At 42.5% G+C, this 12,289-nt stretch overlaps 1 protein-coding gene across 4 annotated transcripts in view; it reads left to right on the forward strand.

Annotated features, from left to right (window-relative positions):
• The window catches only part of CRTC3 (CREB regulated transcription coactivator 3), a 108,076-nt gene that overhangs the window by 72,012 nt on the left and 23,775 nt on the right, over nt 1-12,289 (forward strand). For all 4 annotated transcript variants that reach the window (XM_057544018.1, XM_057544019.1, XM_057544020.1 and 1 more), the window contains exons 4-6: nt 1,246-1,307; nt 2,636-2,698; nt 4,916-5,016. In XM_057544018.1, the coding sequence (XP_057400001.1) occupies nt 1,246-1,307; nt 2,636-2,698; nt 4,916-5,016 (226 nt within the window). The remainder of the gene's footprint in view (nt 1-1,245; nt 1,308-2,635; nt 2,699-4,915; nt 5,017-12,289) is intronic.

Consider the following 12,289-nt stretch of genomic DNA (forward strand, 5'->3'; position numbering starts at 1 on the left):
ATCACCTTTTCCTCTTCTGTCTCCTTCTGCAGTCTGTTCTCATCTGTACTTTGCATACATTAAGCCTGATATTTGGTGTTGAAGAAATGTCTGGTCTCTCTTTTGAAAATATCTCTGTTTTATTGCCTTGACTAAGATTCAGATTAAGAATGAAGGTAACTAGACATGACAAAACTAATACACAGGAAGTGAACCTTGTGATCTTAATGCTTCTGGCAAAGGAAATATTTCATAAAGAGTTCATTAGTGCCCATGTTTTGCTAATGCCAGATTCTGTCTGTAGGATAGGGTCCTTCTCCGTTGGCTCCCATTTCCTCCTGAGCCCTAGCTGATGATGGCTTCTTTTATACAGAATCATTGAAGATTTTTTAGCAGGAGAATAATATGATATAAAATGTTTTAAGAAGGCTAGTCTATATGTATAATTAACTAAATTAACCAAAACGGCTCTACTGTGCTCAGCATGTATAGTGTAGCATCACATTTGTTTTTCCATATTTCCATTTCACCTGGAATATGTTCTAAGGCAGGCTAGACCAAGTGAAGAATACAGAAATTATAAAACGGGGCCCCTGACAACCCAAGGAGGTTCACATTTCTCCACAAACCTAATGCCGCTCTCTTTTGGTTATAAGAAACAGAAACCCTCAACTTGGAAAAAAGGAAATTTATTGGCTTATGTCACTAGAAGCCCAAGGGGCTAGATCCAGGGGTTTGTACAATAGCATCGAGATTCAGTATCTGTGAGGTGCTACCTCTGAATTGACTTCCAGGGAGAGAAAGCCAGGTCCATGTAGTCCTCGGGCTCACCACCTCAACTGGGGGCACTCCTTTTCCCCCTTGTTTGTATCATGAGCCCATCCCTGAACCAGTCACAGGGGGATAAGTTACCTTGACTGGAAATACTGGGTCTGGGTACATTTTGTGTGGCAGGCAGGCCCACACAGAATGACAGCCTTACCAGGTTTCGGGTCGGGGTGGAAGCAGTTCTTGAAAGTAAAAGATGTTGGGCAAGCAGAAAAAAAATAAGAAACACCCCATGTGAATCATGCAAAGATGGCACTGGTTAGAAGATAGAATAGATTTTTCCAGAGGAAGTTGATAAGACAAACCATGGAGGAAGAGATGTCGGGTGTAGAGATAAAGATAAGAACCAGAAAAGTTGTTGAACTCCCCACGATTCCAGCCTCTTAGTTCTGCTTCAACTTTCCATTCATTATATTTTTCCTTTATTGAAAATTCTACTTTGATGGTAGTACATTTGGAGCTAATTACGCCTCGCAGCCCCCGGATGAGAGTTGGCCAAGGTAAGCAAGCCTTATTTTCAAAGATATGATGGGCATGTGCTATTTTTGGATGGTTTCGCTTTATTGTATCCACCTTGAATGTTGTTTTAGAAATTTCTAATCTAAAGCACAGACTCTTGTTTTCTCTTATAAAACTTAAGTCTTTCCATGTATAATCATAGACTTATATGAAAGTCTAAAATTAAGTTATTTAAATCAATCTAGATCTTCATTTTAAAGACCAAATAGAAACACATTTGGAATACAATTACCAACATAATACTCTGATTTTGTATTCTTATATTTGAATATATAACGTGTCTTGGTAAGCTACTGAAAGAAACATAAGGCTTTAGTAAGCTCCTAAAGCTAATTTGCATAGTGGATTTGACCTAGGGTCTCTCTGAGTATTTTTGTATATAGAGAATATATACCAAAAAGTTGAGTGTTTTTGAATACTGAGGGTGACAGAATATAAAAGTAACTGAAAAGATTGTTACATCCGATGGATGCATGGTATTTTCAGATCACCTAGTCAGATTTAAGAGGCATTTGAAATGTACGTATTGAGAAAATTTAGCTCTCTGGGTTGAGATCTATTCTCCATCCATTCTCGGGGCAAACACTGGCAGCACTTACTGTGGATAATGTAGTCAGGACCTGGAAAAGGTCGATATGAAGATGGGTGACAGCTGGTCCCTACCTCAAGTAGGTTTTCAGCAGCGCTTAAGAATCTTGGGATCCACGATTGTAGGACAAGGACAATATTTTATTTTAAATCATAAAAGGATACCTCCAAATTGAGATTTTAAAAATTTGTATTCAAGAAAAATTGTCGTAGGCTTTCCAGAGCGTGAGGATTAGTCAGATTCATAGTTTCATAAACTGGGCTACTGTAACAGTTATATTCCTCTTTATGGGCGTCTGTGTGGGGTTGCAGCATTTCTGCTTCCAGGCCAGCCAGGCACCCGCACGCGCACACTCCACGCACTCGGGGTATGTGACAAGGGGTAGTTTTTCACACATCTGGAGTAAGACCTCACATCCCCAGAGAGGAACTGGTCATAGATTTGAAACATTTCAAAAGGCATTCAAAGGTGCTTGTTTGACCTTTAAAAAAAAAACAAAACAAAAACCTTGTTATGTGCCCAGCTATCTCATTTGCTCCTCCTGTTCCCATGGATTTGTGATAGTTTTTATCATGGAAATCAGAAATCACAGGAACTGGAGAGGTCAGCCGTGCAGCTGGGTTAATAGAGGAGCCAGTTCTCAAACCCAGGCCGGAGGTTCTCCTTTGCTCCCCATGGATTGAACTTCTTTTTCTTTGTATGTTATTCTGGTTTTTAAAGGCAGCAGCCTCCTTGGAAGGAAGAGAAGCACCCTGGGTTCAGGCTAACATCTGCACTTAACAGGTACATGGCTTGTTTTCTAGTAGAAATAAACTTTAAGCCAGTCACCTTGATTGTCCTGATGTTTTCTAATATATCATCCATTTGCCAGAGTACGTTTATATCAGTTGTGTTTATATGAAGTGTATATGAAGTATATAAAATGAAGTATATTTTTAAAAAGTATATAAAAATTATATGAAGTATATAAAAAAATTATGTGAAGTATATAAAAATTATATGAAGTATATATAAAAAAAAAAAGGAACCCAAATCTCCCACCAGGTAGTGAACGTCTGCTCAGGACACTACAGCAGTGTGAGAACATGAGGTCTGAGTGGATAACAGAGTCTGCCTGTCTTACTCTGTGACCTTGAGCAAGTTAGGTAGCTTCCCTATGCCTCAGTTTACTCATCTGGAAAAGGGAGATAACAGTACCAACATCAAGGGGTGGTTGTGAGGATTAAATAAGATACATAAGGAACTTGGGAATCGTAAGTATTCAATATACATTAGCTATTAAATGATCACTTTGAGCTGGACCCCAGTGGTAAGTGTTCTACATAGGTCATTTTTTTCGATCCTGATAACATTCTACAAGAATGAGTAGTATTTTCTGTTCTAAGAGGTTATAAACGACTTGTCCAAGACCACTTAGCTAATATGTGATGGAACTGGGATTTAAAAAAAAAAAAAAATTAGTGCAAAATTTTAACATATACAAAAAAGAGTTGGAAAGGAAAATAGTTATAAGAATTCCGTGTGCCCATCCTTCAGCTTCTATTTCTACCCCACTGTCCCCCACACCCCCATCCCACCACCGGCCAGATAAAGTATTTCACCTGTAAATATATCTAGCAGTATAAGCCTGATAGGAACCTTTTTTAAAAAAACATAACCACGATGCCATTATTACACTTAACAAAATTAACAGTAATTTCTAACATTATTTAATACCCAGTCTGTATTCAGATTTTCCCAGTTGTCTCTCTGCATTTGATTGATATTCTCCTGAGTCTTTTTGAATCTGTAAAGGAGCTAGAATCTGAACCCAGGGCTCTCTGATCCCAGAGTCCACACTCTTCCTGTTTTTCATGCAGGTTCTGAACCGCCTCTCCCTTGTCTGAACACAACACAGCCATGGTGCACAGTCAAGCCACATGGCTTAGTGGCCACAGGAGGCCATCACCTGGAACAGCCCACAAAGAAACATTTTAGATTAATTTCAAGTCTCTCACAAGTTCTTTTTATGGCAGACAGTTTGACCCTTGGATGAGATAAGTAAATAATATCTCTTGGAGTCGAAGCTAAATATAAATTGGAGCTGTCTGGGAGAATTCCAGAAATTTGCTATAGTTCAACGGTTCCCAAAATGTTTGTCTTAAGACTCCTTTGCAATCTTAAAAGACATTGAGGCCCTCAAACAGTGTTTGTTTGTGTGAGTATATTTGTTTGTATTTCGCTATTGATATTGGAAATTAAATTGAGAGATATATAGAAGATGCTTATTAATGCATTTAGAAATAACAAAATAACAATAATAAACTCATTACATGTCAATAAATATCTTTTTTTAAGAAGCACAGTTATATTTTCTGAAACAAAAAAAATTTACTGAGAAGAGTGGCACTGTTGTACCTTTTACAAATCTCTTGAAGATAGCTCGATTCGCTGCTTGTGCATTCAGCCTGCGGTGACATCACAGGTCACGAGGCTGCTGGAAAACTACTGTGCTCATGAGAGAGCAAGAGTGAAAGGGCAAAGGACACATTAGGGTTATTTTGAAAGTTGTCTTGACCTTGCATTCTCCCTGGAAGGGTTTGAGAGTCACTGCTATAGGTGATCCTTCGTATAGGAGGAGTTATTCTCAGATGGGGAAAAGCTAGTGCAGCCACAGAGAATATACTGATCACAGCAATCTTCTGAGTTGCGAGGAAAACTGGGAAGTTTCTTGGAGGAAGCCGTGAATCCAGGGTCTGCCTTGTTGAACCAGATCATTATGCCATTAGCTTCAAAGGAAAAGATCATACAAGTACAAATTACAGTCTTTTGGGTGTGGGCCATCCTCAGAGGCTGTTACTGATCTAAGGGACTTCAGGTAGGTCCAGACCCCTCATTTTATGGATGATTGCAAATCTGTTATTCTTGCCTTCTCTCCTGTTGGTAATTTTCAGCAAAGAACATTGCATTTTCACTAAGGAAAAATGGATTTTCAGCCAGACTCTCTCCTCCCCCCATTAGGACCAATTCTGACTCTGCTCTTCACACGAGTGCTCTGAGCACCAAGCCCCAGGACCCCTATGGAGGAGGGGGCCAGTCGGCCTGGCCTGCCTCATACATGGGTAAGACATGCAGGCCTGATGCTAACAGCATCTGTGCCTTCTCATTCTGTCCTATGGGAACCGGGAGAGAGAAAAGCTTAAACCACGAGTGCATTTCCCCGATTCGTCGTCCTCAGGGAAAAACTCCTGGCAGGGGAGATGTGTGTGTGCTCATGATGAAATAAGAATGGAGCTTCTCTCCTGCCTCTTCCTCTGCAAATTCTCTCTTCTTGGCATCTCTTGACCCTCCAGCTTCCTCTACTCCACACTCTTCCATTTTCAGGCCCTCATCATTTTTATAGGGACACATAACAACTTGCCAACTGGTCTCCTTATTTCCAGTCTTATGTCCTCCCAATCCAGTTTTACGTTGGGTTCTCTGAAAGTCCTTTTTTCCCATCCAGAATCTGGACAAACTGAGAAATAAAAGTAGAAGTGACGGGTGGAGGTAAATACCACCTTTCTTCCTGACAAGAGGAAGTGACTTCTCTCTGTGGGTCCGTGGCTGTTAAGACTGAACCCCAGAGGGAGACTGACGCCCCCAGTGGCCGGCAGCACTGGCCCAGGGCGCCCCGCCCCCGCCCCCGCCCCCCGCAGGAGCACCGCGGTCAGACTGCAGGGCAGGGCCGGCAGGGAGGCTGCTCTCCGAGGGAAGGCGCGCCCCTGGCCAGGAGGAGCGGGAGCCGGAGTGGAGGCGGCACCCCTGCTCACTTGTTCCCCTCTTTGCTGCAGGTCATCGTTCCACCTCCCTGGGGCCAGAGTGAGTAAAGGAGTGGAGAGAGGCCAGGGGGGACCAGGAGTGGGGAAAAGATTCATGCTGTCTGCTTCCAGAGTGAACCCACATCTGATCATATTCCTCTCCTGCTTAAAATCTCAGTGCCACCCCCTCACCTCCCAGAGAGAGTCCAAATCTCTCAGTTTGGAATGACGCGAACTCCAGGATCTGGCCCTTGCCCACCTCTCTCCCTTCTCTCCTCACTCACCAGCCCCTCCCCCCAAGTGGGTGAACTACTTCAGTTTCTATTAATGTTCCATCCTCTTCCCATCTCCTCCTCTCTTAACTTACTCCTGGCTCACCTGACCAGGGCCCTCAGCTTTGTCCCCACGTCTGTGGAGCCATCCTTGACCTTCCTCCCTTTGCCAGCCCAGAACTCCCCATGTCCTCCTAACATCCCAAAGCTCCTACCTATAGATGGCCATCTCGGCACCTGTGTCACTTGACTGCCTTTCTCGTGGATGTGCTTCTCTCCTTCTGCTCCCAGGAGATTTCTTACAGTCAGCGTCTTATGGTCTTACCTTCCGCACAGTGCCTGGCACAGAGGAGTCCTCAGTGACGGAGAGTGTGGAGAAATTACTCAGTGGCTTATGCGTACAGAGCACACTCTAGTTGCTGAATCTAACCTGCACGTGAACCAAGTCTGGTTCACTAAGACACAGACCAAGCCTGCCTTTCTGGGGCTTATAATCTAGTAGGAACAATGGTCCTGAACTATCCATTCCTTATGCACATTGACTCTTGTCCATAAATAGGGCTGTGTGTTTGGTCTTGAAATGGGAATAAATAAATCTTTGCCCAAGATAATGCTAGCTTTTCTAGTTTTCTTTACTTTTTAGGTAGTTTAAACCCTAAATAGTCTCTTTTCCTTCTGAGGAGAATATTCCGGGTCTTATTTCCTTGCATATAGTAGGGATGGGATTTAATAATCCCTGTATTGTTGTAATAATGCTGCATTTGTTCCCTTGGTGAAATTCAGGGATGCCACATTTACCCGAACAGTTTGTCAAGTATGAGCTCTTTTAGAATTGGTTAGGACCGTCTAGCTATGTTTCCACACATGGGGATATGAGAGTAAAGCTGGCAGTTACGTTGGAATTGGATATGGGTCCACTGCTCACCACTTAGAGAGGTAGGATATACGGGAAGATGCAGTAGTTTAGCTTCCGTATAGGTAGGGTTGTAGGTAGACTATAGGCATGTATAAGCCTAAACAAAGTGCAGCAAGCGCTTAGTCTCCCCAGATTGGGAGGGAACCAGACTGATAGGCTTTAACCTGGAACCCCCAAAAAAGAGCTGCATTTCTGCCTCTGCCATTCCTTCATTCGTGTCACCCTCTGTTTAAAGTTTACGCTTCTCTAGAAAGGGCCAAAGGCCTAGAGAGAACAAGGAAATCACAGGTAACAAGATCTTGAGGCCTGCATGCAGAGAGAGAAAAAAAAAAACTAAAGAAAGTGATTAATTGAGTGAAGTATTTATGCCAAGAGTGATGTAGCCTCTGAGGGAAGAGGTGAGAAATGTCAGAAGGTGTAAGTGAGGATGAATAAGAAAAGCAGAAGAATGTCAGTGTTGATCCTAGTAGACAGAGCAATACAAAAAGCAGAAAGAAAGAAATCCTGGAGCAGAATTCCTGGGTTACTCCTTTTCACATCAGCAGTTAGAAACCGTTGGGCCCCAATATCTCTCAACCGTGGAAGGTGGGCCGACCTCCAGCTTGAATGTCTCAACTGTGTGCATGCTTCTGCAAAGTTGCCTTGCAAGTATAGCAGAACTCAGAAACACATCCAAATATGGATGTGTTTACATGGGAAAGCCAGTGTGTTTAAAATATTATTCAAGTCTCCAAGGATAGGAATTATTTCTGGAGAATTATATTTGTTGGTGGGAGCTATTTTAAATAGTTTCATGTACTTTTCCCCCTGTCATTCATTAAAGTTTTTCATTTTCTTTCCTTTTGGACTTTAAAAATATCAACTAGCTTTCCAAAAGGTATTTCTTATTATTGGACCAACCAAATAAAGTAAAGATTTAAAAAGTGATGGGAAAATATAATTGAAGCCCAGAATTAGGCTCCATAGCAGAAGCAATAACTGCTCTTTCCCTGGGAATCTTTCCTGAGCATAATGATGTAACCTCAGTTAATGTTCCCATTATCTATTTATTTTTTTAATGACCAGATGATAAGGGAGCATCTGCTCACAGCTTAACTACATAAACAATAAACTATGATACATTCATGAGCAGAGGTTTGTGTCCCAAGAAAACAAAGCCATTAGACTGATACGTAGTTAGTAATTTTCATAATGGTTATTGAGTTGCACGGCAATTAGGCATCCATGGTAAGCAGTTGATGTAAATGCTAGAAATAAACTTTTATACATCCAAACAAGATTTTTATAATTTCTCTCTTCTTGTTTAATTATCCAGAATTTATAAAGAGAAATATTGATCATTTCCCTGGCAGCATGTGCAGTTTAATTACCATTTCACAGGCACACACCCACACCCACACACACACCCCCCAATGGGTAAGCATGAGGGCACTCTGTGACACTTGCCCCGTTGCCCTGTCCCATAGCCTAGGACTGTCCCTATCTCCCCTCCACTCCTCACCAGCGAGTGGAGGAGGGGGCTGTGGTGGTCCCTGTCCTTTCAGGGGGCAGCCTAGAGCTACGGGCAGAAGAGGGCATGAGGGTTGTCGTCTTTGCACCCAGAGTGGTAGATGCTGAGTGTCACCAGCTTTGAGAACTACAGCCCTGAGCTCCTCCCCAGGGAAAGAGGCCTGCCTCCCACCTCAGTGACCTTGCCAGAGGCAGCACCTTTGACCAGCGCAGTTAAAGTTTTTTTGTTGTTTTTTTTTTAACATCTTTATTGGAGTATAATTGCTTTACAATGGTGTGTTAGTTTCTGCTTTATAACAAAGTGAATCAGTTATACATATACATATGTTCCCATATCTCTTCCCTCTTGCATCTCCCTCCCTCCCACCCTCCCTATCCCACCCCTCTAGGTGGTCACAAAGCACCGAGCTGATCTCCCTGTGCTATGCGGCCGCTTCCCACTAGCTAGCTATTTTACGTTTGGTAGTGTATATATGTCCATGCCACTCTCTCACTTTGTCACAGCTTACCCTTCCCTCTCCCCGTATCCTCAAGTCCCTTCTCTAGTAAGTCTGTGTCTTTATTCCTGTCTTGCCCCTAGGTTCTTCATGACCTTTTTTTTTTTTTCTTAGATTCCATGTATATGTGTTAGCATACGGTATTTGTTTTTCTCTTTCTGACTTACTTCACTCTGTATGACAGACTCTAGGTCCATCCACCTCACTACAAATAACTCAATTTCATTTAATGTTTAAAATGCAAGTAACCCTGAAAGAAGCTTGACTGCACGGATAGGAGGAAGAGGGGGATGGCAAAAGCATCCCAGATCTAAAGCGGGGCGAGAGTGTCACCCAGATGACAGGAGGGCCCAGAATGGGGAGGCTGAAGCCAGAGGCTTCTTAAAGGACACACTCTGGTTAAGGGATCTACCCCCTGCCTCTGCCTCTATTCAGCAAATCAAGGCTGTGCTAGGAGTTATTTTAGATTTGTCAGGCATGGCAGTGGGGAGAGGGAACATGGTCTCCATTACACTAGGAGGTCAGCCCTCAGCGGCTCCGAGACTTCGAGGTTTCTTGGAACACAGACACAGCCTTGGTCATGGCTGTTCCATGCCCTGTGGAACTGATATGAGTTTCCTCTGTTTCTAGATATCCAGTCACAACTCGTTCCTTTTTATTTTTATCCCTTTATTTATAGTTGTATCATATGATATTTTTTATCCAGTAGTAAAAATCCAGCTGTGGATATTTTGGTTATACATTAGCTTGATTCTAACATATCAGTTATTGCCACCACCATCCTTCTAGTTACCTAAACTCTAAACCAGGAGTTAGTTGTCTTTAATTACTCTCATTCCCATACCTCTCACACCCATTCAGTAGCCGAGTTGTGTTCGTTCTCCCTGCAGGGTATCCCAGATCTGCCGCCTCTTTTCTGTCCTCACTGGCAATTAATACCCTACTTCCTTCCTTCTTGCCTGGACTATTACAGTGGTTTTTCCACTTGGTCTCCCTGCCTTTAGGCTTTCTCCTTTCAATCCATCTCACACTGCTGCAAGAACAATCTCTCTAAAGCTTAGCTATAATCATGTCACTTCTCTAACCAAAACCTTCTATTCCCTGCATCAAGCCAGATAACTCACAGACACCTTCAATCCAGCCTCATCTCCCCTTCCTCCCATCCTGAGCTCCAGCCAGACTACACTATTCTCTGCCCCTGCTGTACCCTCCCCCTCTTCCTTCTCCTTCTGTCTTTACACTGGGGCATCCCCTTCATCCTCATTCCTGAGTGTCTAAACTCCTCCAGGTGAAGCAAGTTGGACATTCTGAAGGCACACAGGCCGGAGTTCTGCTTCAAACTTCCTAGCATGTGATCTTGGGGGTGATAATAGCCCCAGCCTCATGGGGTTGCTGTGGGGATGACCTGAGATCATCCATGTAAGTGCCTGGCACGTAATAAGAGAACAGTCACGGTGGCCCTTGTTATTATCATCCTCGTCATTGTCCTTCAGTGGCTAACTCAGGTGCCACCTACTCCACGAGGCTTTCTTTCTGTCCCAGTCTGAGAGGATATTATGTGGGGTGTCTGCTCCCCACTCAGGCAGTTCCACAAGGTAGCCATCAGTTGAGTCTGTTCCAGGGACAGGTCAGACTTACTACTTAAATGGAAAACTGGCCTTATTTATTAAACCCAGAGTGATTGGTGCCTTAATGATAAAGAGATGCTTAAACATACTATACCAGATTGCTGTATCAAACTTCGTTTTTTATCTGTAATAGAATTGTCACTTTTTAAGTGATCTGAATGGTCAAGTTCCCAATATGAGCATCCCAGGGAAACCAAACTATGAATCAGAAGCTTCTCCCCCTCCTTCTGATGTGCTGATTGTAGAGCCACACCTTTTCATCTCTCCACACCTGTCTCCTAGTGTTCTGTTCGCACTGCCTGTCTTTAGTAGGCGTGTTAGATCATGACTAAGCTACAGCCTAGTCCAAGTCTCTCTAAGAGACCATCTGCAGTAAAGTCCTCTGAGCTGATTGTTTAAAAATGTAGATTCCCAGGCCCATTCTCACAGCTTCTGAACCAAAATCTGTGCAGTTTGGGCCCATGAACTTGCATTTTAGCAAGCTTACCCAAATAGTCTATATGTGCATTAAACAGAGTTTTAAATCACTAACTTGGATTCTGTTCTGTGGGCCTGAAAGAAATGCTGTCTTTATGAGTGTTCTTAATTTTTAATTTTAGTGCTTCTGGGGATTCTCAGTATTGCCCAGCCCCAGGGCGCCACTAAAATTTTACATCTTCTGCCTGTGTTACAGAATTTGCTTCCGTGTTCTATCTTCTCACCTACACTGTATCGTCTGGCCACACCTAGCAGTCAGTGCAGGAACTTAATTATGTTCAATGTATGGTTATTAGACATTTGGCTTAAGTTTTATAGACTAATCAGGTTAACTTATAGGTTAAGCTTATTCAGAAACATATTTAAACCTGAAGTAAGTTATATTTAAAGGCTTAAAACTTAAAAATTTGTCCTGATCTTATACTGAAAACTCATATGGTATATTTGATTACTCCACAGAGAATACTAACGTATTACATTCTTGGCACGATTCTTTGGTTTTAGCTTAGAGCAATAGGATATACTCTACTTGTCATCTGCAATATATTTTATGGATCAGAATTCCTTACAAGTCAAAAATTTTTTTTTTAAACATCTTTATTGGAGTATAATTGCTTTACAATGGTGTGTTAGTTTCTGCTTTATAACAAAGTGAATCAGTTATACATATACATATGTTCCCATATCTCTTCCCTCTTGCGTCTCCCTCCCTCGCACCCTCCCTATCCCACCCCTCTAGGTGGTCACAAAGCACCGAGCTGATCTCCCTGTGCTATGCGGCTGCTTCCCACTAGCTATCTATTTTACATTTGGTAGTGTATATATGTCCATGCCACTCTCTCACCCTGTCTCATCCTACCCCTCCCCCTCCCCATATCCTCAAGTCCATTCTCTAGTAGGTCTGTGTCTTTATTCCCGTCTTACCACTAGGTTCTTCATGACCTTTTTTTTTTTTCCTTAGATTCCATATATATGTGTTAGCATACTGTATTTGTTTTTCTCTTTCTGGCTTACTTCACTCTGTATGACAGACTCTAACTCCATCCACCCCACTACAAATACCTCCATTTCATTTCTTTTTATGGCTGAGGAATTACAAGTCAAATTTTTAAAACTTTGTGAATAGCTATCATATATACTATTTAAATTGACTGAGACTCCAGATAAGTTTCTTTCTAAAAAATATTTATTTAATTTTTGGCTGCGTCGGGGTGTCTTAGTTGCGGCATGCGGGATCTTCGTTGCGGTGCGCGGGCTTCAGAGCACATGGGCCCTGTAGTTTGCAGCACGCAGTCT

Source organism: Balaenoptera acutorostrata, chromosome 3, assembly GCF_949987535.1.
Source record: "Balaenoptera acutorostrata chromosome 3, mBalAcu1.1, whole genome shotgun sequence".
In the NCBI taxonomy this organism is placed as follows: domain Eukaryota; kingdom Metazoa; phylum Chordata; class Mammalia; order Artiodactyla; family Balaenopteridae; genus Balaenoptera; species Balaenoptera acutorostrata.